This window comes from Pseudovirgaria hyperparasitica (assembly GCF_010093815.1).
Source record: "Pseudovirgaria hyperparasitica strain CBS 121739 unplaced genomic scaffold EJ05scaffold_2, whole genome shotgun sequence".
In the NCBI taxonomy this organism is placed as follows: domain Eukaryota; kingdom Fungi; phylum Ascomycota; class Dothideomycetes; order Acrospermales; family Acrospermaceae; genus Pseudovirgaria; species Pseudovirgaria hyperparasitica.
Window position 1 is genome coordinate 286,768 of NW_022985550.1, and position 26,899 is coordinate 313,666.

Below are 26,899 nucleotides of genomic sequence, written 5' to 3' on the forward strand. Positions count from 1 at the left end.
ACCGAAGTTCTACCGCAGGAAATTGACAAACGACGAAACTCTGTAGATAGATAACCTCACAAACGTTCGTCAATTCGCGCCAGCGGATTGTCGTTGATATGTTAGACATCCTTCCTGAGAAGATACATCCAATGCTAATCTGATCTCAGATACCCACCATGCCGCCACGAATACCTCTCAGTCCGCAATGCTCCCCTGTCGCCCGCACACGACTCCCATCAACACCACAAAGATGTCACTACGCATACCTCGCAATGCCAAAAGCACCCGAACTCTCCTTCGAGCAAATGGCACAATCCGTCTCCCCAACATCGCACTACCCGCCCACGCAACCCCCCTCCCACAAGCCCCCGGAGTACCGCAAATCCCAGCTCCTCCGCCAATACACCTCCCTCCTCCGGTCCACACCACTCATGCTCCTCTGGCAACACAACAACCTCCGCGCGATCGAATGGATGAGCATCCGCCGCGAGCTCAGCGTCGCCCTCGCCAAGGTCGACGCCCAGCTCTCCACCCCCGAGAACCCCATCTCCTACGCGCCCGCCATAAAGCTGCAGATCGTAAAGACAAACATGTTCAAGCCCGCGCTCAAAATCGTGCATTTCTACAAGCCCGACGCACTGGCAACGGACCCGGAGTTGGCCAGCTCGGCGCAGATGCCGCATGCCAGACTCCCGCCTGACGACCCGTCCTGGACACATTCGCTCTCGCGTAATGCGCATACGAAGACGTTCCGGAAGAAGTTGCCTCAGGGGATGGAGACACTGCTCACGGGCCCGGTTATGTTGACGAGCTTTCCAGCCGTGTCGCCGCAGCATCTTGCTGCGGTGCTGAGTGTGCTGTCTCCATCGAAAGACTTTCCGGCGCCGAAGAAGCGGACGCGGCCGTCGTACTATGATGCGCATGTGCAGTCTGGGCTGCAGAAGTTGTTCCTGCTAGCGGCGCGGGTGGATGGGAAAGTGTTTGACGAGGCGGGCGTGAAGTGGATTGGTGGCATTGAGGGTGGGCTTGATGGGCTGCGAGCGCAGCTTGTCGGGATGTTGACGAGTATTGGGTCGCAGCTTACGAACACGTTGGACAGTGCAGGGAGGAGCGTGTATATTACTATGGAGGGAAGGAGGATGGCGATGGAAGAGGAGCAGAAGGGAGGTAATGGAGAAGAAACAAGTTCGTCTTAGGTTGAGTGCAGGGCGTGGACTCAGCTTGTATCATATCATATACATAGACGACCTTATATGTACAAACTCGATTTATCGATCGAACAAATCTTTCACTAGGTATATTATTGTGTCAGAAGCTCGTGTTGACACTGTCTATAGTCCTGGGTATCATAAAAGCAGTACGCAAGCTGAGGCAGACATGCAGATAAACGCTATGAGCCAAATCATGGCCAAGAATTATGTGGCGTTTACCTACTTGTCATCTGCCCTCCTACGTTGCCGCGTCTTCTTTGCAACAGTGGCCGGTTCATCCTCCTCTTCGTCTCGTCCCTTTATTAGGTCGTCGTCTAAACCCCATTCCTCCTTGTCGTACCAGTCCTCGCCATCGCTCATTTCACCAATATGGCCCTCTGCTTTACACCAAGCAAGCACATCTTTCCTCATGCGATTTGCCTTGACTAAATCAGCATTTAGTTCTTCGGAGCATCTGACAATCTCTTCGTGTTTTTGCACAAAGATGAGTAGACATTGCCGTGTTTCTTCTGCTTCTTGGGGCGGTAGTCCGAAATCAGTATCAGGGAGTATATCTGTAGGGAAGTCGAAGAATGGATGTATGGCTGGAATCGAATTTGGCGTCGTAGGGGGTGAGGGATCCTCTACTTGCGCACGAGCGCGAGTAGTCATACGATGTGTAGGCTGTGAGCCGGAGTCGTCATCAGCATCGTCTGCGGGCGAAGCCTGATTACTGCCTTCTGGAGCAGTTGATTCTTGCGGTTGTTCACCATCGACAGCTGCTCCACTTATTGTCGAAGGAGTTTCCGTGACAGTGCCGTTGACGGTGTCCTCGCTCGTGAGCTTCACAACAACCATTCTGTCTGATGTAGCTGTCTTATGGTCATTCGGGGTCTCTACTCCTTTTACATCTGCCATGTCCACATCAACGATCGCATTGTGCACATGACCGTTGGTGGTCTGGGCAAGTCCCCGCTCGAGCCCATTTGATCGAATGGGTGCTGGCGAGTCCGATTTCCGTCGTATTGATCCATCTACGGAGCCTCGACCATTACGAAATTCGGTGCGCGTTCTTGACAAGTCACCGTATGGAGCATTCAAGAAAAGCTCATCGTAAGCGGTTCCAATCTCGCCGCATGGTATCCAGGTAATGTCGCCTCTTATTGTTTGTAGAGCATTCTTAGCTTCCCATAGCGAAGCATGTTCTCTGCGCATCAAGCGCTCAGATTCTTCGGTAAGTGTACTCAGGTGTTTCGAAGTGTAGGCTTCTGCCATGCTAGGATGGTCTGGTAGAGCGGCGGCAGACGTTAGGGGAGCGAGAAGATCTGGCAGATTCAGTGAGCGGCGATGAATCCTGCATAGTGCCTTGTGACATACGTTCTAACTTGATCTCGCCATATGGATTGTCTTCATTTGGCGACAAGTCCGGATCGCTCTCTTCATACTCGTCGTCTTCGACAACATCTCCATCGGCATCAAATTTGAGTGGATTTAAGCCCAAAACGTTTCGGTGATAGCCACCGTGTTCGATTTTCTGTTTGCGTGCTCATTAGCATTGAGGGATAATATTGCTAGAAACTAGAACACCCACTCTTTTCCAAGCCGGAGGACCGTCAATGCCAGCAGCACCAGGCTCTCGCGTGTACCGAGCTTTGCGTTTGAGATTATAAGAGCGTCCCATATCGGGCAGGTTGCCATCATCGGAGTCGGTAACTGTGAGGTGTAGCATTTAGCTGCGAACGCGGCAGGCCGAGAGACTTGACGTACGTTCTGCCTTTCTTCGAAGCGCAGATTTCAGACCCGAGATGGCGATAGCGAACTGCGCTTGTTGTGCAGCCATGTTGGACTGTGTGCATAGGAATATGCGAGAGGTGAAGGAGGTAGAGCGCAAGTGTTTGCTGGTGCAGTGTAGAGCTTTGAAGTAAAGTGAGTGTGGGAATGCGGAGAGAAGCCGGCACGCAGCTTCGCGACCGTCCATCCCGTGGAATAGGTGACCACATCCTTGTACCTCACTAAGCCAGTCTCGGCCTAGCGTCTCGGCCGTGATTCTTCAAGGTTTAGGGCAACTCTCAAACGCCTTTGCACGTGTACAGCATTGGAACCTCCTGCAGGCGGATATCATATTCGTGGTGCCTCCTCTATCAACAGACGCCGTCGATACGAAGAGCGTAGATTGCAGGACGTGACAAGGCGCAGATTCACTGTCTCAGGACTGCCGTGCCAAATGTTCGTTCTGCACCATATCGATTACCGGATACGCGTCAACTTCAGGGCAGACTCTGGAGAGGTCTCAAGCCGTTAATGGCTTAGAAGGCGCAACGACTCTGGGACAATGGAAGCATATCCAGATGATTATGTTGGGCATAACCTACCCCTGGTCGTGCTCTCGGGGTTAGGGACAGATTTGCCGGTAGAGGAGCATTCAAGCTCGTACGATTTCATGCTGGAGACCGCAACGCATATCAAGTCACCGACCGACATACCACCCATACAGGGCGAGCGAGCCGATCTGCTCTTGAGAGAGTTCATCAATGCAGATGGGCGCAGAGCGGCCTGGAATGCAAGGGCTCGTAATGCGAAGGGCGGGAGTGTCTGCACGCGGTTCAAGGCCATTGGGAGAGTATGTATACCTGAGTCTATACCGACTCTGCCTCCTATTAACAACCAAAAAGGAGTTTGTCTTACCTCCACACAAAGCCGCACCTCCTGAACTATCTGATGACCTGATTTTATCGACACATAATTCTCAAACCTCCTCATGGATCTTGCACTCACCTCTATCGCCTTTGTCTCCCAGCTCACCGCTTTATCCGGACGGTGTGATGAGCCCGGCATGGATTGCAAAGCATCAACATCACATTCCTGCTGTATTCGTTTCTTTTTTCAACTTCAAAACCTCTGACCCTAGTAAGAATGACTCGCACGATAAACAGCTAATCGATGAGATATCCGGGATCAAGTCTGTTCTTCTTGAATACAAGATCAGGTATGTGGTGGTCTTCCTCAGCGACACGACCATCATCCAGTCTCCGGAGATCGAGGACAGGTTAGCAAGTATTCGGAGAGCGAACAGTCTAGATCCGAAGAGCTCAATGTTCTTTATCCCCCCCAATACGTCTACGAACGAATTCCCAACGTTTGTCCAGACAGTACTCGTCACTTTACAACCACTATGCGTCGAGTACTACAGAGACTTGACGAAGCATGCTCGGCGGAAGAAGGGAAGGGGAAGTGTGCCTCCCCCAACCGTACCACCCACCCAAGGTACGTCTCGGACGCTCTCCAACCAGGGATGGGGAATGCGATATGACTTTAAGTTGGGGGTATTTGCCGAATTCCGCCAGGAAATGGATGCTGCGTCACGACATTACAATATTGCGCTAGACTCGGTTCTTGGTCCTGATGGCATTTTCGAAACTTTGCCTAGTTGGTCGCCAAGATGGGACGAGACTCGGATGCTTGGAGATGTGATTGCGGTCCGATTGATCCGGTGCTTACTGTGGAATGACCAGCCCACTTCAGCTGTCCAGGCGTGGTCGATGTACCGAAGAAGGATGCAAAGTCTGCTGGACAGAAGAGGAAAGGGAACTTCCAACTACGGCTGGGCTGCGTGGGAATCACGATGGGCATGTATCATGGCCGAGATTGTAGATCGGGCGGATTTGCCTGTCTTCATAGTGCGGGAGCCGAGAAGGGATGGCGGCGCCCCGGGTGCTCGTGTGAATGCGCTTTTCTCGCCTCCTGAGAAGGCCTTCCCGGTTGGTGAAAGGTTACAGCCTTGGCAACTGTTGCACCATCCGGGCTATTGGCTCAGACTTGCAGCAAACCATGCCAGACGGAGGAGAGATCTCTCAGAAGAGATGCCTGAAGAAGACAGGGTCTTGCCCAGCCAGGCGGCGGCGACAAAAGGGGCAGATCGCTACGCATCCTACGACCTATATCTCGTCCCACCGCCTCATATCGAACAACCTCTCGAGGGCAATGATGGTTACGACCATTGCAGTGAGATTTCTGAGCTTCTAAATCAAGCTATCAGCCAATACTTTGCTCGAGGACAGCAGAGATTTGTTGACCGATTGAACCTGGAACTGGGATGGGCTCTCCTTCATGGCAAGAGATACTCCGACGCCCTCAGTGTGCTGAAGCCATTATGGGAGGGAATGAGTTGGCGGACGGAGGGGTGGTGGCACCTTGCGTCTGCCGTGACCTGGGCCTTGAATGAAAGTGCATTCCACTGCCAGGAGGCCAATGTTCTCGTCTGCACAGAGTGGGAAATCTTGTCTAAAAGTAAGCCAGGATATTACGCGTTCCTTGTATCAGTTCATTGACAGTTTCTCAGCGTTACCCAGTCGGTCAGAGCGCACACACGACCTCATGAAGTGTCTTGACCCAATACTTTCGGCTTATCATGGTATTGAGAAGACTCGTATAACACTATCATCCTCGACCTCTGTCTCTCCGTGTAAGTTCTTCTGCCCCTTGCTGAACTGTTACTGAGAATAGTAGTGCATGTAAACTTTGCCTTTTCAGCTCTCGAGGGCCATGTTGGCGAGCCGCTGCTCGTGCAGTTAGTTCTGACTTCACACGCGCGCAATGGCTCGAAACCTTTGTTGCTTTCTGAGCTGTTCGTGTCTTTTAAAGGATGTATCAGCGAAGTCCGACTTACGCACTCGGCTGCATCTGACAGCACTGGTGCGTCTACGGTACAGCAGATAGTTCTCCAAGAAGCATCTGCGCAGCCCCGCCAGAGCTATTCGCACGTCTCGAAGTGGACTGGCGAGGCAGATCTGTCAATACATGCCGGCCAAGTCAAGGCTTTCAACTTCCCGTTAGTCTTCAGGGACGCCGGCGATGTCACAGTGACAGGGACTACACTAAACATCGACGCTGAGCAGTTTGTCCTCAGTTATAGCACAACGCCCAAAGAGAGCCATATACCCCCAGCATGGTGGATCAAAGGTGCTCGAGGAGTCCGGCCAAAACAGCCAAGTCGAGAAGTTGGCATATGGACACACATCCTCCCGAAGCCACCCAAGATGGACATCAACATATCCAACCTCCAGAAGCAATACTACACCGACGAGCCTGTCACGCTCGACATCGAACTCTTCAACCACGAGGACGAGGACACCGAAGCCGTGATTGAAGTCCGCCTCCTCGGCGGCGCAAAAGAAGCCCTTGAATTTACCTGGCTTGCGCAAGACACCACGACATCCCAACCTTCCGCAACTCCCAATGCAGTAGACCTCCCAGGACACCAAGTCGGCCGCCTCTCCATCAACGAACGCCGCACCGAACGCATCCACCTCGGCGCGCCCACCGAGCCGTCCGCGTACGCAATGGAGATCAAAGTCCTCTACCACCTCCTCTCCGACCTCTCCACGCCCGTCTCCAAGATCCTCACCGTAGACCTCGTCTTCGCCTCGCCCTTCGAAGCAAGCTACGACTTCCTCCCGCGCGTCCACCCAGACCCCTGGCCAAGCTACTTCGACCCATCAACAGCACGCTCCCCGCCTGACCTACCCACCACCCCCGAACCCGCAACCGGTATCCCCCAGGCATGGCTCCTGCACGCCCGCATCGCCTCCTTTGCCACATCCCCGCTCCTCATCATAAGCTCGTCCATCATCCCCAAGTCTATTCCCCCAGGAACAACCCTGCACACCCGCAGCACATCTCCAAGCGCCTCCACCGCCGACCCAGTTCCCATCGCCCCACACGAACTCACAAACCGCTCCTTTGCCCTCACGACCCGCAAACAAAGCCTCGACGAACGGCGTCCGGCGACGCTCGATCTCAGCCTCGCAATAACATGGCGCCGGCCTTCGTCGCCCGCAGATCATGCAATAACAACCACGCTCCCCATCCCCGCGTTTGCCCTCGCCGGCGCCGAGCCCCGCGTCCTGGCATCCGCACATCCAAGCCCTGTACCTACAGCCACAGCCACAAGCACAACCACCAGCACATCTACATCCACATTCCCAAATACAGCAAGCACAAGCACAAGCACCACAAGCACATCCACATCCCCAAATACAACAACAGCAAGCACCACAAGCACAAGCACAAGCACAAAAACACAGATAATCCACCTAACATACACGCTCGAAAACCCAACGGCACACTTCCTGACGTTTGAGCTCGGGATGGAGGCCAGCGAGGAGTTTGCGTTTGCGGGGCCCAAGGTGCGGCGGGTGGGGATTGTGCCGCTGAGTCGGCGGCGGGTTGTGTTTGCTTTGCTGCCTGTGCTTGGGAATATGGGGGTAGGTGCAGGTGTTGGGGATGGTGGAGACAAGGGCAGGTGGATTAATCCGGTGCTCAAGGTGACGGATAGTTATTTCCACAAGACGCTCAAGGTCGTTGCAGCAGAGGGGTGTAGGGGGGAGAAGAAGGGGGTTGGGGTGTGGGTGCCGGAGTGAGTGACATCTAAAGTGAGAGCAAGAGGGAGATGGAGATGACAATCTTATTCTTATCGCGATACATGCATGCATAGAAATCGGTCTATTTTGTTCCTGTAGCTGTTCTTGCTGCTGCTGCTGCTGCTGCTGCTGCTGCTGCGGCTACATCAAGTAGTGTGTCTAGACTGGCGTGGTATAATGCTACAACCCTTGCCCCAGTATATGCCCAAATCTCTTTTAATGTGTGTATAAATATCCAAGCATGTGCCAATTGCAAGTGCTAGGTCTATCATTCATATCGTCTTCTTCGATGCTCCGTTTCCGGCCTGCACTCTCCGCGGTATTCGCTCGACGAATGGCAGGCTTGTAATCAGGCGGGGCCAGTGCATCTCGTACTCGTCCTGCTTGCCGTTCAGGCAATGTCTCAGCCAGACGCCCCATGTAATGTAAAAGTATGCGCCCGTGCCAGTCATCAGATGCCACCAGCCGTGGCCCTCGAGCAGGATGCCCCAGGGAAGACCAATCTCATGCCTCCAGCTGCGTATTGTCGAGCAGAACTCGTTGTCCAGGTTCCAGATCGCAAAGCCCAAGAGGAAGATGAAGAGGCCGTATCCAACCATGGCCCACATTCGGATCAGAATATCCCTGTCCCTTACATCCCTCCGCTGTAGCTCTGCGGTCGGCTCGTGGCTCAGCTTTCCCATTTTTGATTCTATGTCTGCGAGGTCTCGTTTGCGCTTTGCGGAGGAAGGGCGGAGGGCTTGCTCCATGACGAACATGCTACGAATGAGGACGATGGCGGTCAGGATGGCGTATGCGTTCTGGTGAAAGTCTGGGTCTTGCAGATAGTGGTAGTAGAGGGTGATGAAAGCCGCGAGGGCGAACAGGGCTATTCCAAGCAGCACCTGGAAGCGTCGGCTGTGTCCGTGGCCGAAGCAGGCCCAAAACATGAGGCATGTCGTGTATATCATGGAGAGTTCATCGACGAGCTGCATTGGGTCTGAGAAGCGCGGGGTCATTATTGAGCATGGACAGTGCAGCGGCTATAGCGATCTTACATTTGAGCGTCGCGTGGAAGGCAAAGCTCCCGCTGCCCACAAGGAAATAGCCACAGAAGGTCACTAAGAATATGGTATCGTGGCCGTTTCTCAGACAGCTCCGAACGCCAAGTATAGCGAGATATATAAAGAGCAGGTTGGTCAGGGTGTTGACGATCTCAGCCGAGTATGGGGTAGCATAGTAGTCCTGTCAGCAATTAGTTTTGCGCGCTTCAAGACGGTGGATTGGGATCTCGCCTCTTCGCACCAGTTCAAAGTGGAGGTGACTGGAAGCCAGTATCCAGTCTTCGGAGCTGGGTATGGCACCGAAGGCAGCTTCTTGAACATGTCGAGTATCGCCATGGTTCTGGATATATATGTGGTGTCTCGGTCGAGAGATGGAAGAGAAGAGCGTCAGGTCAAGGAGACAGAGTTATTTCTAAGATTCGGAAGCTGCGGAAAGATGATGCGGTGCGGACCGTCGAACGAACGGGTACTGTACTGTAGTTGGGGTCAGGCACACGAAGGAAGTAATGAATAACAGGCTCAGCAGAGGTGGTCCGAGGTGGCCATGTCTGGATGGTAATAAGCGAGGTAATAGTGAAGATGAGGGAGTTTGACAGGAATGTGTGAGAGAAGGGTGAAAGGAAGGATTGATAGGAGTAATAGCAGACAGAGGTCACTGTTGTTGCTTCCGGTTCAGGCAGGGACAACTGGAGAACTTCACATGCAGGAAAGAATGGAAGGCGCCGGTGAGCCAAGTGACGTAACGTGGTCGCATCGCGCCTGCTGCAGCCAGGACCGACTTACCAGTAATTAATCAGGCAGCAACACAAATACCTCAATTACCTGTTAGCAGGCAGCAAGGCATCCATCGGCGGGGACCCTGAGGCACCCATTCCCCCACTCTCCCACGTGACTACCTCCGATCGCGCGTCTTGGCCGCGTTCGCCTCGCGTGGCCGTCAAAAGTCAAAATGTTGCATTTGACCATCCATCTCCTTTGTCATCTGTGCTTAATCGAACGTCAAGCAAGACATCATGGCCATCCCAAACCAAAAGCTCCAGCAGGTGAGTCGATGGGCCGCGCCACTACCCTGCTGCGTACTTTTTCTACATGCTGCTAACGTTCAGCCTTGTCGGGCGGGTGATTTAGCTGCTGGAAGAGATTGAGCAAAAGGCCATGTTCTCGCAGCAGCAGATCAACATTGTCAAGTCCCAGATGGCAGCCAAGAACCGGGAGAGTCGTATGGTGCAGCTGACGGCAACGGAGCTGAGCAGTCTGCCCAAGGACACGAACGTATACGAAGGCTGTGGCAAAATGTAAGGCTGAGGAGGAGCTACGCTGCTGCATCCCTTGCATGTATGTGGACGGGTGGAAGAAATAATTCTCACGCATGCCAGGTTTCTGTGGAGCCCGTCGGACGAAGTGAAGAAACGGCTTGCGACGGAGAACAGCGAGCTCAAGGCAGATGGCGAGAATCTGGGCAAGAAGCTGCACTATTTGGAGACGACGTACAAGAACAGTAAGGATGGGATCGAGAAACTGCTACGGGCTGGGCAAGGAGGGGCCTGAAGGGATGGACCATCACTCGTGCTTTGGCATCCATCTCTACAGTCTGCAGTCTACAGCAAGACAGCCATATGGATATGGAAGTTGGAGCAATCAGATAGAGCAGGAATGATATCCAGTCCAGTGAAAATGATGCGTCGACCGAAAAAAAAGAGACATTGGAAGGAGGCACAGTGAGCGACGAGAGACATGTAGTAGCAGTAGTAGTGTGCACGCGATGATTGATGTCAGAGGTATTGATGAGGCTGGGAAGAATGATAGGACGACATGGGCCAATCCTTGTGCTTGGGCATAAAACTGGCCCCCAGGCATGGATGCAGAGTGTAGTAGACGGCATCATCAGCTGGTGGAGGCCTCGATCGGGCACCAGCTTCATTCATTCGCAATTGCACGGCGACGTCAGTGTCTGGCGAGGTTGGGCAGGAGATTGCGCAACAGTGATATGGATTCCTCTCAGCATGTCCCAGCGTCAGTGCGATATGATGTCGATGTGGCTGGGAAGTGAGTGAAGGGTGCTAGGATGGTCCATGCTAGAAATAGCAGCACGACGCCCGCTAGCAGTAGCAGTAGCAGTAGTAGTAGTAGCAGTAGCAGCAAGCACCAACAGCCGCTCGGCAAGGCGACTGTGGACTCAAGCAGTGGAAATGCCAATGCCAATGCCCAAACCACCACCACCACCACCACCAACCAACATGAATCAATCTCTCACACTGTCCGTCTCATCAACCGCCAGTCCAGTACGTACTGCGTCTGCTCATGATGGTCGTATACTCGAATAGCCCAGCGCTTCAGGATGGATGAAGATGAATATGGGCTAGCAGCTAATTAGCTACAGCGCGCGCGCGAGAGAGAGAGAGACCTTGGGCTGCTGCGCCTGGGGACATGCGACATGACATCTGATGGATTCATCAATTAGTACTAATTAATGATTGATTCTCGAATCTTGGATCAGCAAACGGGGGCCAGACAGGGTGCACGTTGCTTTTTGTTTGTTTCTGACGGCTCTGGCCATGCATGATAGATAGATATAAAGGTCTGGCTCAGCCCTGGACTGACTTTTGGCTGATTGCCTATCGAGAGCATCCATCCGTCTTATAATTACACCGTTCACTGCACTGCACTGCACTGCACTCCTCAGCTGACTTTGCTGCGTCGTCGTCAGCTGCAAGACATTGACGCCCTCTCTTCTTGTTCTTGTTCTTGTTATTACCATTATTGCTGTTATATCATTTCATCCGCCGCCGCCCCATCGCTCTTCTCTCGTCTCTTCTGCTATTATTCATTAGCCATTAGCGCCACTCACTGTCTGGCCGCGAATCCTTCGTCGTTATCGTGTGCCCCACCATCCCACCAACGACCGAGAGAGCCATCAGCCGCACGACTCAAAACTGCTGCTATTTTCACCCTTCAAAACCTGTCCAAGCCCCCGTCTTCTTCTGATTCTTGTCGACTCTCCGAAAAACTCCTCTCACCTGTATTTCAGTCGTCTTGTTTACACATCACCCCCAAAACACCACAAACATGCCCGCTCCACCAGGCGCCTGGGACGAGGAAGACGAGTACTACAGCTCTGACCGCCACTGGGGTGCTCGCTATGTCAGACCGCCACCACCACCACCGCGACCGTCATATCTGGATCCTCGAGCTCCTGGAGGCTCGCGCGCCGACGTCTCATATGGTCTTCACCGTTCGCGCTCTCAAGGCCATGCCCCGGCTCCAAACGTGACCATCTACAACACCGTCGATGCCGACCAACAACCCTACATCGCCAACAGCCCTAGCGCCAGAAACACGTCTCGCGGACGACCTCAACCCGCATCGAGAGACTGGGAGCTCGAGGATCAGCTGGCCGAAATGCGCCTCGAGATGGCGCGCCAGAGGTCACGGTCACGTGGCCAGGCAGATCACTATCACGAACACCACCGCAGTGGCTCTCACTCCCCGACATACAACAAGCGGATCGAACTTGAGCTGGCCAAGGAGCGATTGCGGATGAAGGAGGAGGAGCTTGAGCGGGAGAAGCTGGAGGAGCAGATCAAGCGAGAGTACGAACTGCGGCGCGAAAAGGAGGCCCGGAAGCGCCAAGAACGCGAAACCGAAGAGGAAGCCGAGAGGAAACGCATCATTGCCGAAAACACAATGAAGCTCGAGAGAGCCGAGCAGGAGCAGAAGGCGGCACGGCAGCGGGCCATTGACGAGTGGTCCAGGAAGAAGGCTGAAGAAGAAGCGGCTGCCAAGGCGGCCCGCCAGAAGGCCATAGACGACTTCAACAAGAAGACGAGCGAGGAAGAAGCCGCAAGGAAGATTGAGCGCCAACGGGCCGTCGACGAGTTTGAGCGGAAGAAGCGCGAAAAGGCGGAAGAGGAACAGGCCGCCAAACAGCGCATCATCGACGACTACGAAGCCAAGAAGAGTCTCGACGCGAAGAAGCAAAAGGAGCAGGAAGAGGCTCTCCTGGCGAAGCTCAAGAAGCAGGAGGAGGAGAAGAAGGAGAAGGAGAAGAAGGAATGGGACGAGTTCCTGGCGAAGCAGAAGAAGCTCGAAGAGGAGGAAAAGGCCAAGAAGGAGGCGGCGGAGAAGGAGTTTGAGCAGAAGATGGCCGAGCGCCTCATGAAGTCCGGCTTCCAGCAAAACCAGATCGACGCCATCACCAAGCCGGAAAAGCAGCAGCACCTGCCTCCAGGCTTCCTGCCGAACAACCCTCTCCAAGCCCCTGCCCATGCCCATGCCCCTGCCTTGGCCCCGGGCCCGGGCCCGGCCCCCGGCGGCCACCAACCCACCTTCATCAAGGTCCACCGCGACCATCTCTCGATCGACACGCTAACCTACTTTAACATTCCATGGCGCTACGACGAGGTAAGCTTTCTCTCCCGCCATGAACTTGTATCCCAAACAATTGCTAACAACAAGGCACCCAGTACGACCGCAACTACTACATCATCCTGCGCGAAATGGACAACACGGAGACGGACATGCTGTTCGAGCATACCCGCCGTCTGCGCACACGCACCACCACCTCGCTGCTGATCGAGGAGCGCGATTCCCGCCGCGGCAAGCCCGAGTATGCCTTTGTCCGGCACAAGAGCAAGACGCGCGCCGTGTCGCCGAGTCCGGCCCGGCGGCGGAGGAGCTCGCCGAAGACGGTGGGCCTGCGCCTGTTCTGACTTCTGAGTGCGTCTTGTCTGGCCTGTGAATTGAACTATGGAAAAATAACTACGTCCCTTTTTTTTTTTCTTTGGCACTTGGAGCGAGCGTGTTTGGGCATCTCTCTTTGTCTCTGCTTTCTCGAGCGATCGATCATCCAAAGTCAGCGACCCGGGGGGGAAGGGATTTTTATATCCGATTTTTGGCTGTTTCATCATACTTGGAGACACGATTTGTTGGGTTGGGCATTTACATCTACATACATACAGTTTGACATGTATGTTCGGACGATTTTCTTGCACAGGTTGTCTGGGAGGGCGGGGAGGGGCAGCGGAAAGGGGGATCTAGGGGGTGCCAGGAAGGTCTCTCTAGCTGTCTTGTTTCCTCTCATACCTGTGTCTAGATAGCCAGGCAGGTGTGAATGGACGAGTAGTTTTTGTTTTAGGAAATCTATATATATATATACATGATACATGATACATTGATACACCCACACATGCACATGCACGTACGCGCGCGCTTCCTTCAGCGAGTCAGGTCGTGAGCCAGCAGAGAGTTTCCACAACAGCCCGGTAAAATAAACACCAAACGCCATGCTCACTCACACCATCTATTCACCCCCTCTCTTCACACACACACACACTCTCTCTCTCTCTCTCTCTCTCCCCCTACGAACCTCACCCAAATCACCCCTCCACCCTTCTGATAATCTCCTCATACACCGTCCACGCCAACGCACTACTCATCCCCTTGCGCACCACCCGAATCCCCACCCCCTCCATCAACACCCCCCACCCTTCCTCCCGCACCATGCGCGCCCCGGCTCCAAGCATATGCCCGTACACGCCCGGAAACAGCTGAATGCGCGTCTTGATGGCATCAAACGGATTCGTCGCCGCCGTCGCTCCCACGCTCGCCGCCACCGCGCTCGAGAAGTTTACCGCTGCGTGGCTTGTTGCGCCTGCTGTTCCTCTTCCTCCTCCTCCTCCCCCTGCTCCTCCTCCTCCTCCTCCTGCTCCACTGTCCGCATCCCCACGAGGGGAACCAAGAAACACACCCCCAAGCCTCTCCTTGCAAATCTCGTACCCGACGACGTAGAGCCCCGCATACGGCGCGTCGCGCACGGCCGTCGCGCCGAAGCCCGCGAAAAAGCCGCGGATGCCTTCCGTAGTGTAGATGTGCCGTGCTGCGCGCGTGAGGGAGGTGTAGGTCTGGGTGTAGACTGTGGATTCGAAGCGGACTTTGACGATGGTGATGGGCATCATGAGGAGGCCTGCCCAGGTGCGTGCTGCGGCGCCGGTGAGGAGGTTGAGGGTTGGGTTTGTGTTTTTGGTGCTACTACCACTTCTACTGCTGCTGCTGCTGCTACTGCCATTGTTGTTGTTATTGTTGTTGTTGTTGTTTGTGCTGGTGCTGGGACTCGGACGCGGACTCAGATTCCCAAACCCGACGCGCAGCGCGTTGAGCGCGGAAAAGTAGAGCGCGCTGCCGAGCCCCGTGCGGACGGCGGACGGGATCGTGCCGCGCCAGAAGTGGCGGATGGGCGTGGGGCCGGAGGCGATGGTGTGGATGGTGGAGAGGAGGGTTGTGGAGCGGGATTGTTGGACGCGGGTTTTGAGCAGGTCGGCGGGTTGGAGGAGGATGGCGGTTAGGATGCCGGAGGAGAGGCCTGCGAGGAAGTGGACTGTGGGGTTTGTGTGGTGGTTAGAGGGGTGGGTTGGGTGAGGGAGAGGGAGAGGGGGAGGAGGGAGACGTACAGGAGCCTGGGGCGTGGCGCTGGGGTTGGGTCGTCGACATTGTAGAGGTGGGTTATGTTGCTTTCATGGTGTTGAGGTTGGGAGGAGGTCGTTGCTTGGTAGGTCGAGAGGGTTGAGATGAGGTTGGAAGTTTGAGAGAGAATAAGAGAGAGCGCGCGTATGAGTCGTTGCGCGTGAATTCGGGTCAGATATATATGTGTGTGGTCGTGGCCGTGGATTGACCGTTCTTTTCGGGATTAGACGATGCTTTCGTGAGGTCATCCACTCATCCTTGCACGCACGGCTCGCTCCCCTAGGCTTCTTGTTCGCGTTCGTGCCAGGTTTTTCATGTGAGACGAGCTCTACGTAACGATCTTAGGGAACCAGGATATCAATTGACGTCGGCCTGGCGTCGTCGGTCGAGGCAGGTGTGCTGTCGAGTTCTTGTCAAAACGTTGGTCTGCGCTCCGGCTCCGAGCTCCGACGTTTTTCTACGCCCTGCATCCAGCACCAGTTTCTTTCGGGAATAGCTCACACCCGCCTCGACAAAAATTTCGGTTGCATTTACCAGTCAAGGCTCTCTACTAGCTAACCTATCGCACACCAAAGCACCCCAAAAATCAAAACGTTAGGTCCTACCCGGATTCGAACCGGGGTCACCGGAAGATTCAATTGCACTGGCATCAGAATCCGAAGTGCTAACCAGCTACACCATAAGACCGTTTGTGCAATCTTCGCTTATGCAATATATATTCATATTTTTGTGAAACTCCTGAGCCCTATCACACAACGGATACGAATGCGCGAGTTCTGACGCCTCATCTAACGTCGACCACGGACTACATCAGTAGTAATAGAGTACCTCGCCACCATCCCTCTACACCAAGGACCTAGACAGTGATATTACACTATATACCAATGTTCTTACGCCAGAGCCCGTCCGATGGCTGTGGCAAGGTTGCGACCCCACCCACCCCTCTCGTCGCAACAGTAGAAGCACGCAAGATGCAACACCCATGACGCATTCGTTGCTGTATATATGACAAGGTAGTGATCAGTCGTAGAATACTAACCTTCCAGCTTACTCCATCGCACTCCCAAGTCTACGTTCCACGTCCATTCGTCATCATGGCCACTGCACAAGTCGTCTCTCCTAGTCCTGCAGGCCAGCCTGATATTGGCTATGCACCCGACCAGGACAAGTATCTCGCACGTGTACAGCGCCGTCTCCAACAGGAGCGTGAAGAGACCCAGAACAAGTCGCTTCCCCCTGGCTTCCCGAGAGAGCTCAAATCAGACCTTGTCTGGGATGGCAAGGATCTCGAGACAAAGTACGATTGGACGTACGAGCTGAATGATCAGGAAGTAGAGGAGATTGAGGCTGCACTGCGGCACTTCAAGAGCCTAAACAAACCTTGGGGCTTCATTGACCAGACGACGTTCCCCTTACCGAAGCTGAACCCCGTACTTCGGGACATTTCTAGAGAAGTGCACAATGGACACGGATTCAAGGTCCTGAGAGGACTGCCAGTCAGTAAGCACACTCGAGAAGAGAACGTCATCATCTATGCAGGTGTATCGTCACATATCGCACCCATCCGTGGCCGTCAGGACCATCAATATGACGGCAAGCCAGCGGACGTCGTGCTCGCTCACATCAAAGATCTCAGCAAAGTCATCGATGCAAGCCAGATAGGCGCGCCAGCATACACTACCGAGAAGCAAGTCTTCCATACCGACGTGGGAGACGTGATAGCATTATTCTGTCTCCAGACTGCTGTTGAGGGGGGTCAGAGCAAGCTATCAAGCAGTTGGCGAGTCTACAACGAGATTGCCGCTACGCGACCAGACCTCATTCGTACATTGGCAGAGCCATGGGCCGCGGAAGACTTCAACAACAAGGAGAAACCGTACAATCTGCGGCCACTGCTCCACTACCAACCGCCCACCGAAAACAGCCCTGAGAGACTCATCATCCAGTACGCCCGCAGGACGTTCACAGGCTACTGGGGCCTGCCGCGATCAGCAGAGATTCCGCCAATCACCGAAGCTCAAGCTGAGGCTCTGGACACGCTGCACTACCTTGCGGAGAAGCATGCGGTGTCTCTGGACTTTCGCCAGGGCGATATCCAGTTTGCCAATAATTTGAGCATTTTTCACGCAAGGGACGGCTTCAAGGATACGCCTGAGCAGCAACGACATCTGATCCGGCTGTGGCTCAGGGATCCAGAGTATGCATGGGAGACACCGGCTGCGAATCAGCCACGATGGGACAAGCTGTACAAGGGGGTCACGCCGGAAGCTCAGGTGTTCCCGTTGGAGCCTCGTGTCAGGAGTGCGAGTTCTGGGAAGAAGCTGGAATGATATATTCTGGTAGCTCTGGTACTCTAGCTTATAGAATGAACAAGTTCTTCGAGATTCAGATGCATTTTGGTTCGAGACCAAATGAACCCCCTGGTTGCAGCACGGTTGTGGCTAGCGCCCTTTTGCTCCATCGGAATCCATACCACATAATCGACGACTCGTAACGTCAGACCATACGGAACTACACAACAATAATCCCAATGAGGCTTCGACCTAAGGGTGAGCATCGTATGATTGACAGGCAGGACATTCTCTTTTTCCCAATGTGAACCTCGGTAATGTTAGTAGTCTGCACCAATCGGCTAATGATGTCACTTGCTATGTTGCTTCAAGTTATGTTGCGATGACCGGACTTAATAACTCCATCCATCAACATAATAAGAAACATACACTTGGTTCAAATTATCAATCCGTCAGAGCACAATTCACGATGGCTCCAACCCCATACACAATATCAGTGCCCGACGAAGCCATCGACGACCTCAAGCAAAGACTAGCCCTGACCAAATTCCCAGACGAGCTGGACGCAGACGACCAGTGGGCATATGGCTCTCCGCTCGCCGACATCAAGAGACTAGCCGCGTACTGGAAGGACGGATTCGACTGGCGAAAAGCCGAAAGCAAACTGAACGAGCTCCCAAACTTCCGGACCACCGTCAACATCGACGGCTTCGGAGACATCGGAATCCACTTCATCCACGCCGTCAATCCATCCAGCAACGCCATCCCCCTCCTCTTCTGCCACGGCTGTAAGTCCCCCTCCCTCCCTTCCCTCCCCCATACACCCTGTATCCCCCCCCCGTGCCCACCACCAACCCACTCACCCACCCAGGGCCCGGCTCCTTCCTCGAAGTAACCAAACTCCTCCCCCTCCTCCACGGCACCCCCACCACCCCAGCCTTCACCATCATCGCCCCCTCCCTCCCCAACTACGGCTTCTCCGACCGCACCACCACCCCGGGCTTCGCCCTCGCCCAATACGCCGAAACATGCCACAAACTCATGCTCCAGCTCGGCTACCCGCACTACGCCACCCAAGGCGGCGACTGGGGCTTCTACATCACCCGCACCATGGGCGCCCTCTACCCCGCCTCCGTCCTCGCCTCCCACATCAACATGATCCGTCCCGCCGGGCCCCCAACCCTCACATCCAACCCCTTGCTCGCCCTCCAGCACGCTCTCACGCCCTACACCCCCGCCGAACACCGCGGTCTCGAGCGCAGCAAATGGTTCGAGCGCGAAGGCAGCGCGTATAACCGCCTTCAAGCCACGCGGCCGCAGACGCTCGGCTACGCGCTGTCCGATAGCCCCGTCGCGCTGCTGGCGTGGATATACGAGAAGCTGCATGACTGGACGGATGGGTACGCCTGGACGGACGAGGAGGTGCTGACGTGGATTGCGATATATTGGTTTAGTAGCGCGGGCCCGGCGGCGAATGTGCGGATTTATTATGAGGCTAGGCATACGGATCGGGCGGCGCGCGGGTCGCGGCAGAGGGCGCATGGGTATGTTGGTGGGGTGAAGTTGGGGTTGGCGTATTTTCCGAAGGAGTTGGGGTTGTGGCCGAGGACGTGGGGGAGGACGATGGGTGAGTTGGTGCTTATTTCTTTGGGGTGGGGGGCTTTTGTGTGTGTTTTTGGGTGACTGACTGACTGACTTTGGTGTAGGGCCTGTGGTGTATGAGAGCGAGAATGATAGTGGTGGTCACTTTGCGGCGTGGGAACGACCGCATGTCATTGCGACGGATCTGCAGAAAATGTTTGGCAAAGGGGGCCCATGCTATAAGCTTATCAAGGGGAGGAGTGGGTATGATAGCACGACGGCTAGAGCTAATCTATAAGGGAGGAATGTACATGTACATCTGCAGGTAGTATAAGCAATACAGGAGAACCGAACGACTGGTCTCTACGCTCTGTTGATGGTGAGTAACGCCGTATTCTGATGAAATCACATACAAATATGTGTCACCCCTAAAGTGTTCTCCCAACGGCCTGAGCTAATCTGTAAGGGAGAAATGAACATGTATATGTGCAGGTAGTATAAACAATACGGGAGAATCGAACGACTGGTCTCTACGCTCTGTTACCCGTGAGTAACACAGTATTCTGATGAATACACATACAGACATGTGTCACCCCTAAACTGTCCTTAGGGTGGTCCTTTATATCCAACGATAACTGCACACAATCGTAACAGGTCAGATGGCTCGGTGGTGAAGGATGTATCCACAACAAGGGGTTCCTAAGGACTTGGGCGGCAGAACGTCATGGGATCGATCCCCATGACATGTCGTTTTGTATTTTTTTCTTTTTTTTTTTGGCAAAATTCCCCCAATCCCACACAAAGTCTTATCATTGACACGAACGGTATGAGCACGAGGAAATCCTTGGCTGGGTACATCAGACCCACGAAGCTTCTCTATTAACGACCGCCAATCGCCCCATTCCATGCGGACAAAGTTGAATGCCCGCAACGCCTACGCTATGTTGAAATCTATGGCGATTACATGCACCACACCTCCGCCCCCCCTGAATCTCCACCCCACCTATCCCTTCAATCGCCTCCCGCAGCCTGCCCTTACTTCCATGCCACACTGGCTCACACCCCAACCCAACAACAGCCATCACGGCAACCCTACGCCCTCTTCTTCCCCGCCGCCCCCCGCCGCTCCTCCCTCTCCCTATAAATCCTCTCCGTAAACGGATCCTCAAACCGCCTGGCAAAGAAATACATAACCGCGACATGCACCGTCAGCAGCACGCCCGCCGGCTTCGCAAAATACAGCGCCGAGCCCAAAAAACTGAGCGTCGAGCCATGATACATGGGCGCAGGCGTGACGCTAAACGGGAAGCTCGTCACGGGCTCGTCCATGAGGATGCCAAAGTAGTCGCCCAGATAGGTGCCCGTGACGCCGAGCGCCCACATCGAGCTGAGCACGAGCACGTTGCCGGTCAGGAAGAGGCCCCAGGAGATGTATTGGACCGTGGCGGTCTGGAGGGCCGGGTCGCTCGGTTGGCTGCGCAGCGCGCGCTCGTACAGGATGTCGCGGAGGATGCCGAGGGAGAAGATTGTGATGGCGAGGGCGTAGCAGCCGTAGTGGCGGTTGCCGCCGAAGAGTTTGGTGAGGAGTTTGTGGTGGTATTCTGGAGTAATCGGGGTGGTTAGCTTGGTCTGGTGGGTTCGTGGTGTGGTGGAGTGCGGATTTGGGTCGAGAAGACAACTCACCATTGTACGCAACGATGCTGGCATGACGTGTCAGCTGTGTTGATATAGATACTTAGCAGGCAGATTGGCTTACTTCCAAAACACAGGATTGAACGCAATAGACGCCGCAGAGACTACAACAAGCTGATCAACGACCGACCGACACATACAAGAGCGATCTACTCAACCATACCCCAAAGCTCCGGCCGCGAGAAATCGAATAGCTTGTCCAAGTCCATGGTGACGAGTCGTTTTTGCCAATTATCGTGAGACTGTCTTGAGTATGAAGAGTGCACAAAGGCAGAACAGAAGCGAAGCAGGCAGGCTAGAGTAACGAACGCTGCCTTGTTGTCCACGAGGCTAAGGTAATGTTGTGTTGAAGCTAGGTAGCAGGGCACACCCACGACGTCACTTATGATTGGTGCCGAAGATTTTCGTGGGGTAGCTCGCCCCCGAAAGGCCCCTCAACGGGCAGCCAACATAGAGGCGGCACTATGGTACACAGTAGGGAAGACTTGTCCAGTAATCATGCGCCATGAGTAGGACGTATATCGATTACAATCACGCATAGTATATAGTATATAAATCCAAAACAATTCACGTTTCCAGAACTCGGGGATTTCGGCCCTCAAATCAAGCCTCTCAACAGACCCTGCGTCCAGCTGCAGGACTGTAGGCAGGTCCCAGGTACGGGCAAATGCAAGAGCAGGCAGGGTTCATCGCTTTTACTCACAAGATTACCTCCATTCATAAAGGACCTCAGACTTCTTGCCAACATCTACCGTCTCATCGGTTGTATGGTGTAGAGGTTAGCACACCGGATTTTGACAGTGTTAAATATTCCGGCGACCCCGGTTCGAGTCCGGGTACGACCTTTTTTGCCTTTTCCGGCCTGTCTTTCTTGGAGAAGATCTCGTCTTAGCATTGCGAGAGCGTGTATTTTGCATATATAATCTACGAGTTACATGGGTTCTATTATGCGTGATACTTACTTCGTTACTATATATCTTCCTACTCTTGAATTAAGACCATAATATAGTCAGTCCATAATAAGTGGATTCATGAAGATAACGAAGTAATATGATTGATTGATTGTCTGTTGGACTGTACGTATATAATAGGCACACGGGTGAAGAGAACAGATGTCATGGTCATGATCGAGACGTGGGACCTATAGCCTAGCGTCTCTATCCGACGAACATACCGGATGCACTACACACACACACACACACACACACACACACACACACACACACACACACACACACACGACGATGAGGGAAAAGGTAAATATCCATTTGCTATAAGAGGATGCGCAAAGCGGAATTTTTGCCTCTTCTCCGCTCTCGACTCACCGTCCTCTCCGGTCTCTCTCCAAAACAACCGCTCCATCATGGCTCATGCCCGGCTAGCTGAGCTCAGCTCATACTACTGCCTGACCTCCGCTCTGCCACTCTTTCTCAACGAGCTCCGCTTCTCCAGCCTGGGATAACTACAAATTGGTATATTAAGCAAAAAGGAAGCAGGATAGCACAGTTAAAGCTTTATAACACGATATGACAACGCGTCCGACGACGTCCATATCAACACAAAAGGGGAGGATCCGGCGGTCCACGACAATAAAACATGTTTTGAGAAATCGCTCATCCTGTCCAAGGGCGTGGCGGCGGGTCGGTTTGTGTCGGTATGTGAGGGGAAAGTCGATGCTTATCCAAACACCGCATGCTCCAAGTTCGCCAGGTATATAAATTCAAGTATGCAACATGTAACGTAGTAAAACAGGGAATGCTCTCGTTAGTCGCTGAGGGTCGACGTGTTGCATTCCAGCTGATTGAAACAAAAAGCGTTCAGGCGGTCGTGAAACGGGACTCGACAAGTCTGCGGACCTTGGGTCCCAACTTCTTCGCAACCGGTGTCAGCTCTCGCTGGTTCTCATGCTCTTCAGCAGCAGCAGCTTCGTCTTCATGTTCGATAATCTTGGTGGGAACGGCGGGTTCATCGTTCTTATAGTGCTGTAGACTATGACGGTCTGGAGTAGTCGAGCTGCTCATCATCGACATTGATGTGCTAGAGCGGTTGTGGACTAAATCTGGGGTGGGAGGAATGCTCGAGTGTCGGTGAGAGGAGGTGATGACAGAGTCACCGTCACCGTACTCGCTGTTCATGCTTTGGTCGTGTCCATCATCTGATGGCGGGGCCTGCACGCTGTCATTCTTCTCACTCCTCATATCCTCGTCATCTGCCTGTTGAGCGAGATGAAGACCCTCAACGGCCGCCGCACATTGTTCCGAGATATTGCGGATGATGTAAGCAATGGCGTCGGTCTTGTCGCGAAGATGCTTGTCTGCAACGTCAATCATACTTTGATTAGAGAAACGTTTGCGGTTGACGGGACTGGAGAGAAGGCGTCGCTCCATGTCGGGAGATACGTCTTCGTTCTCGTGACTTTGAAGGTCAATGGTGCTGCCCCGGCTGACGGTACGAGTGGATGGTCTTGAAGACTGTCGTGATACTTGGTGAGATGCACGATGGGCGTGGGACTTTTCGGATTCGTATTCCATCTGGCCTTCGGCTTGCACTTCACCGTCAGCATCCTCAATGAGGTCGTCGAAGCCTTCTTGGAGGAGCTCAGCCAATTCCGGAGCGTTGGCGAGAGACTTGACAATGTGTTGCATATGATGTGCTTGACCATCAATCAACGCGCGCAGATGGAGGACAACACGCTGAGCTTCCTCGCGTTGTCGCATGATGGTAAGGTTGGTGTGCTGAAGTGCAGACAACTCCTTGGCGTTGCGCTTCCTTTCGCGCTCGAGCTCCTCGGCGATCTCTTGCTGGAGCACCAATGCTTCGAGGGCGTCGTCACGTTGCTTCTCAGTTCCAGATAGGCGTACGGTGAGTCGTGCAGTATCGTCCTTCTGTTGGTCGATGAGACCAGTCAGACGGCGATTTTCCTTCTTGTGGGTTTCAATCTTGGTCTTGAGATCTTGGGTCTCCTTGGTGAGCTGTTCAGCGAATGCCTGGAACTTGAGGAACTGTTGCTTCCAGCTCTCAAGCTCTTCGACGAGGAAGTTGTTACGCTTCGTCACCTTTCCAAGCTCGGTGTCCATGCGGCCCTTGAGGTTGATAAAGTCTTGCCATGCCTCCATCGCGTCCCGAGAGTACTGGTTGCGCTCGCGAACGATTTCGTTGAGGTGGCGCATGGAGACCTTGGTCATCAAAGGCTTCTTGACAGAACCACCAAAGATGGCCTTCATACCAGTGTTGCGACCAAGCTTTTCACAGACATGGTCCATGACAGTCATGACTGAATCCTGGTTCCACCAATCGGGATCTTGGATGCTCTCAACCTCGCCTTTCATGACGATGATCGTGCCAGCCGGAATAAGCTTTCCCCCACCATAAGCAGAGCGGAGGTGTTGTGGCACACCGGAAGGAGCAACATCACCATTCAAAGCCTGAGTAAGGCGGTTGATCATCTTAGTCCTCTGGCCTTGGCTCAGAGCTGTTGGAGGATCCGAGGTTAGGACGAAGTTGCGGTCCAAGTCAACGACAAGGGCATCGCTGGGCGCAGTGAAAAGGGTGCGGCATTCCGCTGTAACGCCTAGAATGTACGGACCAGGCTCTTGAACCAATTCCTTTGCGTGACGAGCGTGGACTACAGGCACGTACAAGCCACTCCACTCGTAGATACGGACGCAGAATCTGACGGTCTCGGCGGCGACGGTTAACATTGCTGGATAGTGAGACACGAATATGATTCTCCGAGTAGGAGAGACTGCAGCTTCCATGACACCCACAATGTTCGGGATAGAGAGACATTCGAACAAGGGCCACATGGCGAAATTCTGGAATCCTGTAGGAGACGATGGGAATTGATAGCAAAGCGCGTAGTCCTTCATGTCGATGCGGACAAGATCGTTCAATCTTGGGGCTGGGAAGCTCAAGATCCTGGATACCTCCTCAGCATGGAAGAGGTTGGTAGCTTTGTTCCAGTGAATCCACATTCCACGAAGGTAATCGCCCAGCAGATCATAGAGAGGATATCTGGAGAGAAAGCTGAGACAGTATGGAATCCAGTATGTGTCATCTGGGCTGTCGAAGAAGTCGGACTCGGTGCGCTTGCGGAGATCGCGGATTGTCTCAGCTCTCTTCTCATCTGCACGGGACCAGACACGAAGAGCAATGCCATATAGGGTGTGAGAGGAGTCCTGCTGAAGGACGAAGGAATGATGGACGCAGTGCGGCTGGCTCCTGCCGGTACAGATCTCTACATCGTGAGGAAAGCATGCCTGTGTTTGTGATTAGAGCTTGATGTGACAAAGGGATGGATGCTGGAGTACTTACGCGCATAGCAGAGTGAAGAGACCTGGCAATCTCATTGTCCTGCTCCAACCTAGGGCTGCTTCCAAGAATCTCAGGAAGCCAGAAAGCGCCAATTGCACCTTTCATGTGTCCAATCTTTCCTTGGGTTGGAGTAGGAGCCTTGACCCACTGGGATGGCTCACGGCCAACACCACATACCATGTAGGCATGAGTGAGAGTCTTGGGCGAGCGCTGGCCAGGCTTGATGTTCAGGGTCGAGGGTAGTGGTTGAGTGATTCTTGAATGCAGAGAAGAGGTCCTGCTGGGGATGACCAGACTGGTGTCACCTGCATCACGGGTTGGAGGGCGTTCGCTCGTTCGCGGACGCAGACTCAGAGAGGGAGCCATTGCGTACGAGGTCAATTGAAGTCGGACGACACAATTGAAGCTTCACACTGCTTTGAGCAGATGTAGCTCGAAGACTGTGCGAGAGTTGTCGAGGCTTGGTGGAAGGAATCAAAGGAGAGTCATGAAGGTGAAGAGAAGAAGAAGAAGGTAAGGGGAGAGGAAGTAAGCAGTTTGGACGACAGAACGGCGCCACTTCCTAGCGAAGAGAGGTGATGGTAGTGGTGGTGGAGTAAGAGGAGGAGGAGGAGTAGGATGATTGAACGAGTTGTGTGAGGTGGAAAGGAGTCAAGGACAGGGCTTGAAGGGGGGGGGGGGGGGGGGGTTAGGTAAGTGCTAGCGTAATAGTAGCGGCAACAAGCAATGAATTAACGTATGGTCACAGCGACTGGCCTGGCACCAAAAGATGTGACAGGACAGCCTTGGAGGAAGGGCTTCTTCTTCTTCTGCTACGTCTGGGGTGCCTTGAGCTTAACATTATTCTTGTTCGGCGCGGTATTGCAAGAATGCCCAAAACAGCAAAGTAACCAAGTCAACCAGTACAGGTGAGCAAGGATGGATCGTCCAGCTTTGCATGACTTATTCCGCTTCCTCTGCTAGTGGCCAAGGTAATTAGTGGAGTACAGTAAGTAGACGGTAGCTTAGGTTAGCTGCTGCAGGTCGTAGTGTAGTAATTAGTGTCTGCGCCGGTTAATCGACTCGGGAGCCTTCCCCTGACCGTTGGCCTTGCTTTCTCCTCTAATACACTGTACCATTATCACCCCGTTACTCTTACGCTTCTTCTGTTCAATTTCACTTTCACTCTAATATCACCTACTTTCGCCGGTCCTCTAGGGAGTTTTTTGGCCCGCTCCTCGCCTTTCCTACTCTCTTCCCTTCTCTCTCACTCTCACGCCCTCTCGCCACTGGGGCCGTCCCAGCGAAATTAGGGACAGTGGATGTCTGTGCTCCTTTCCACGACTCCACTCCTGTTCCGTTGCCGCGGGTTTGATGCAGCAGCAGTAGCAGCATCTAATTCGACCTATGCAAACGAGCAGGTTCTTCCAGGCTCTGCGAGAGCCTCTAGGAACATGACACTAGCCAATAATAATACCTCAATCCATGAATGTGATTACTTGCACGCTCGTGCAGGCAGCACATCTCATTTCGCTCTTCTTCGTATCTATCACTCGTATATAATGTACTACTGATCTGTGACAGTCGAGACAAATCGTCTGTACTTCGGTCAGTATCATCATCTGCTTTGTTCTTGCTCAACGGCCAAATTCTCGCCTTGACCTGCAGGCCGATTTGTGCTTGTTCTGGCGCCCCCACTGTATATACCCAAAGGCGAGGGAGGTGGCTGCCCAGATGTGTTGGATGTCGGTATACGTTCCACGGCGCGATTCCCGCCCCGTTTTCGAATGCTGACAGCGACACTCTAGATAAGCAGCTCCCGCCTCCAGTCGATCTTATATGCCGCTCCATCTACACAGTATGATGGGATAAGTACGGGACCAGTACCGGTGGTGTCAATATGTCAGATCATGAACGTTATGTATGATTTGGCGATATGTTGTTATGGT

The 26,899-nt window shown here is 53.6% G+C and overlaps 13 protein-coding genes and 2 non-coding genes across 15 annotated transcripts; 8 read left to right on the plus strand and 7 right to left on the minus strand.

Moving 5' to 3' along the window:
• The first annotated feature begins 63 nt into the window (after positions 1-63).
• EJ05DRAFT_472573 (uncharacterized protein) lies at positions 64-1,501 on the plus strand. Its single transcript, XM_033743212.1, has 2 exons — positions 64-100; positions 150-1,501. Exon 2 carries the CDS (start codon positions 255-257, stop codon positions 1,176-1,178), a length of 924 nt encoding a protein of 307 aa, XP_033604047.1. The 5' UTR covers positions 64-100; positions 150-254; the 3' UTR covers positions 1,179-1,501.
• Positions 1,296-3,116, minus strand: EJ05DRAFT_178283 (uncharacterized protein). The gene is made up of 4 exons (XM_033739568.1): positions 2,940-3,116; positions 2,764-2,885; positions 2,550-2,706; positions 1,296-2,497 (listed from the first exon to the last, which is right to left on the minus strand). The coding sequence occupies exons 1-4, from the start codon at positions 3,010-3,012 to the stop codon at positions 1,413-1,415; spliced, it is 1,437 nt and encodes a 478-aa protein (XP_033604048.1). The 5' UTR covers positions 3,013-3,116; the 3' UTR covers positions 1,296-1,412.
• Positions 3,117-3,263: 147 nt separating this feature from the next.
• Positions 3,264-7,591, plus strand: EJ05DRAFT_507251 (uncharacterized protein; the record flags this gene model as incomplete). The annotated part of the gene is made up of 4 exons (XM_033747899.1): positions 3,264-3,792; positions 3,845-5,459; positions 5,512-5,634; positions 5,679-7,591. The coding sequence occupies exons 1-4, from the start codon at positions 3,505-3,507 to the stop codon at positions 7,589-7,591; spliced, it is 3,939 nt and encodes a 1,312-aa protein (XP_033604049.1). The 5' UTR covers positions 3,264-3,504.
• A 119-nt stretch (positions 7,592-7,710) lies between these two features.
• Positions 7,711-8,970, minus strand: EJ05DRAFT_507252 (alkaline phytoceramidase; the record flags this gene model as incomplete). Its single annotated transcript, XM_033747900.1, has 3 exons — positions 7,711-8,570; positions 8,629-8,815; positions 8,848-8,970. The coding sequence occupies 3 exons, from the start codon at positions 8,968-8,970 to the stop codon at positions 7,864-7,866; spliced, it is 1,017 nt and encodes a 338-aa protein (XP_033604050.1). The 3' UTR covers positions 7,711-7,863.
• A 677-nt stretch (positions 8,971-9,647) lies between these two features.
• Positions 9,648-10,182, plus strand: EJ05DRAFT_496506 (Prefoldin; the record flags this gene model as incomplete). Its single annotated transcript, XM_033746403.1, has 3 exons — positions 9,648-9,677; positions 9,763-9,929; positions 10,011-10,182. The coding sequence occupies 3 exons, from the start codon at positions 9,648-9,650 to the stop codon at positions 10,180-10,182; spliced, it is 369 nt and encodes a 122-aa protein (XP_033604051.1).
• Positions 10,183-10,634: 452 nt separating this feature from the next.
• Positions 10,635-11,219, plus strand: EJ05DRAFT_472578 (uncharacterized protein). Its single transcript, XM_033743213.1, has 2 exons — positions 10,635-10,993; positions 11,039-11,219. Exon 1 carries the CDS (start codon positions 10,700-10,702, stop codon positions 10,937-10,939), a length of 240 nt encoding a protein of 79 aa, XP_033604052.1. The 5' UTR covers positions 10,635-10,699; the 3' UTR covers positions 10,940-10,993; positions 11,039-11,219.
• Positions 11,220-11,238: 19 nt separating this feature from the next.
• Positions 11,239-13,440, plus strand: EJ05DRAFT_178345 (uncharacterized protein). Its single transcript, XM_033739570.1, has 2 exons — positions 11,239-13,035; positions 13,098-13,440. The coding sequence occupies exons 1-2, from the start codon at positions 11,701-11,703 to the stop codon at positions 13,341-13,343; spliced, it is 1,581 nt and encodes a 526-aa protein (XP_033604053.1). The 5' UTR covers positions 11,239-11,700; the 3' UTR covers positions 13,344-13,440.
• Positions 13,307-13,993, minus strand: EJ05DRAFT_178317 (uncharacterized protein). Its single transcript, XM_033739569.1, has one exon. It carries the CDS (start codon positions 13,916-13,918, stop codon positions 13,538-13,540), a length of 381 nt encoding a protein of 126 aa, XP_033604054.1. The 5' UTR covers positions 13,919-13,993; the 3' UTR covers positions 13,307-13,537.
• A 16-nt stretch (positions 13,994-14,009) lies between these two features.
• On the minus strand, positions 14,010-15,513 carry EJ05DRAFT_507255 (mitochondrial carrier; the record flags this gene model as incomplete). Its single annotated transcript, XM_033747901.1, has 2 exons — positions 15,081-15,513; positions 14,010-15,007 (listed from the first exon to the last, which is right to left on the minus strand). Exons 1-2 carry the CDS (start codon positions 15,118-15,120, stop codon positions 14,010-14,012), a joined length of 1,038 nt encoding a protein of 345 aa, XP_033604055.1. The 5' UTR covers positions 15,121-15,513.
• Positions 15,514-15,689: 176 nt separating this feature from the next.
• EJ05DRAFT_t20 lies at positions 15,690-15,780 on the minus strand. The gene has a single exon. It is a non-coding gene; the product is annotated as a tRNA-Gln (tRNA).
• A 231-nt stretch (positions 15,781-16,011) lies between these two features.
• On the plus strand, positions 16,012-17,471 carry EJ05DRAFT_472580 (Clavaminate synthase-like protein). Its single transcript, XM_033743214.1, has one exon. The coding sequence runs from the start codon at positions 16,188-16,190 to the stop codon at positions 17,421-17,423; it is 1,236 nt and encodes a 411-aa protein (XP_033604056.1). The 5' UTR covers positions 16,012-16,187; the 3' UTR covers positions 17,424-17,471.
• A 136-nt stretch (positions 17,472-17,607) lies between these two features.
• Positions 17,608-19,311, plus strand: EJ05DRAFT_472581 (alpha/beta-hydrolase). Its single transcript, XM_033743215.1, has 3 exons — positions 17,608-18,172; positions 18,256-19,011; positions 19,091-19,311. The coding sequence occupies exons 1-3, from the start codon at positions 17,854-17,856 to the stop codon at positions 19,261-19,263; spliced, it is 1,248 nt and encodes a 415-aa protein (XP_033604057.1). The 5' UTR covers positions 17,608-17,853; the 3' UTR covers positions 19,264-19,311.
• A 496-nt stretch (positions 19,312-19,807) lies between these two features.
• On the minus strand, positions 19,808-21,191 carry EJ05DRAFT_507258 (phosphatidylethanolamine N-methyltransferase). The gene is made up of 4 exons (XM_033747902.1): positions 20,821-21,191; positions 20,722-20,761; positions 20,649-20,665; positions 19,808-20,566 (listed from the first exon to the last, which is right to left on the minus strand). Exons 1-4 carry the CDS (start codon positions 20,864-20,866, stop codon positions 20,058-20,060), a joined length of 612 nt encoding a protein of 203 aa, XP_033604058.1. The 5' UTR covers positions 20,867-21,191; the 3' UTR covers positions 19,808-20,057.
• Positions 21,192-21,418: 227 nt separating this feature from the next.
• Positions 21,419-21,502, plus strand: EJ05DRAFT_t13. The gene has a single exon. It is a non-coding gene; the product is annotated as a tRNA-Gln (tRNA).
• A 794-nt stretch (positions 21,503-22,296) lies between these two features.
• EJ05DRAFT_178436 (uncharacterized protein) lies at positions 22,297-25,435 on the minus strand. Its single transcript, XM_033739571.1, has 2 exons — positions 24,972-25,435; positions 22,297-24,916 (listed from the first exon to the last, which is right to left on the minus strand). Exons 1-2 carry the CDS (start codon positions 25,335-25,337, stop codon positions 22,475-22,477), a joined length of 2,808 nt encoding a protein of 935 aa, XP_033604059.1. The 5' UTR covers positions 25,338-25,435; the 3' UTR covers positions 22,297-22,474.
• Between the last annotated feature and the right edge of the window lie 1,464 nt (positions 25,436-26,899).

Excerpts from the sequence above, each read along its gene's own strand:
- EJ05DRAFT_472573 (XM_033743212.1), top strand. The coding sequence starts at position 255 with ATGCCAAAAGCACCCGAACTCTCCTTCGAGCAAATGGCACAATCCGTC.
- EJ05DRAFT_178283 (XM_033739568.1), bottom strand. The coding sequence starts at position 3,012 with ATGGCTGCACAACAAGCGCAGTTCGCTATCGCCATCTCGGGTCTGAAA. Across the intron at positions 2,886-2,939 it reads GCTTCGAAGAAAGGCAGAAC|TTACCGACTCCGATGATGGC; the intron begins GTACGTCAAGTC and ends TACACCTCACAG. Across the intron at positions 2,707-2,763 it reads GTCCTCCGGCTTGGAAAAGA|AAAATCGAACACGGTGGCTA; the intron begins GTGGGTGTTCTA and ends GCACGCAAACAG.
- EJ05DRAFT_472578 (XM_033743213.1), top strand. The coding sequence starts at position 10,700 with ATGGTCCATGCTAGAAATAGCAGCACGACGCCCGCTAGCAGTAGCAGT.
- EJ05DRAFT_178345 (XM_033739570.1), top strand. The coding sequence starts at position 11,701 with ATGCCCGCTCCACCAGGCGCCTGGGACGAGGAAGACGAGTACTACAGC. Across the intron at positions 13,036-13,097 it reads TTCCATGGCGCTACGACGAG|TACGACCGCAACTACTACAT; the intron begins GTAAGCTTTCTC and ends CAAGGCACCCAG.
- EJ05DRAFT_178317 (XM_033739569.1), bottom strand. The coding sequence starts at position 13,918 with ATGGCGTTTGGTGTTTATTTTACCGGGCTGTTGTGGAAACTCTCTGCT.
- EJ05DRAFT_472580 (XM_033743214.1), top strand. The coding sequence starts at position 16,188 with ATGGCCACTGCACAAGTCGTCTCTCCTAGTCCTGCAGGCCAGCCTGAT.
- EJ05DRAFT_472581 (XM_033743215.1), top strand. The coding sequence starts at position 17,854 with ATGGCTCCAACCCCATACACAATATCAGTGCCCGACGAAGCCATCGAC. Across the intron at positions 18,173-18,255 it reads CCTCCTCTTCTGCCACGGCT|GGCCCGGCTCCTTCCTCGAA; the intron begins GTAAGTCCCCCT and ends TCACCCACCCAG. Across the intron at positions 19,012-19,090 it reads GACGTGGGGGAGGACGATGG|GGCCTGTGGTGTATGAGAGC; the intron begins GTGAGTTGGTGC and ends ACTTTGGTGTAG.
- EJ05DRAFT_507258 (XM_033747902.1), bottom strand. The coding sequence starts at position 20,866 with ATGGACTTGGACAAGCTATTCGATTTCTCGCGGCCGGAGCTTTGGG. Across the intron at positions 20,762-20,820 it reads CTCGCGGCCGGAGCTTTGGG|TCTCTGCGGCGTCTATTGCG; the intron begins GTATGGTTGAGT and ends AGCTTGTTGTAG.
- EJ05DRAFT_178436 (XM_033739571.1), bottom strand. The coding sequence starts at position 25,337 with ATGGCTCCCTCTCTGAGTCTGCGTCCGCGAACGAGCGAACGCCCTCCA. Across the intron at positions 24,917-24,971 it reads CTCTTCACTCTGCTATGCGC|GCATGCTTTCCTCACGATGT; the intron begins GTAAGTACTCCA and ends TCACAAACACAG.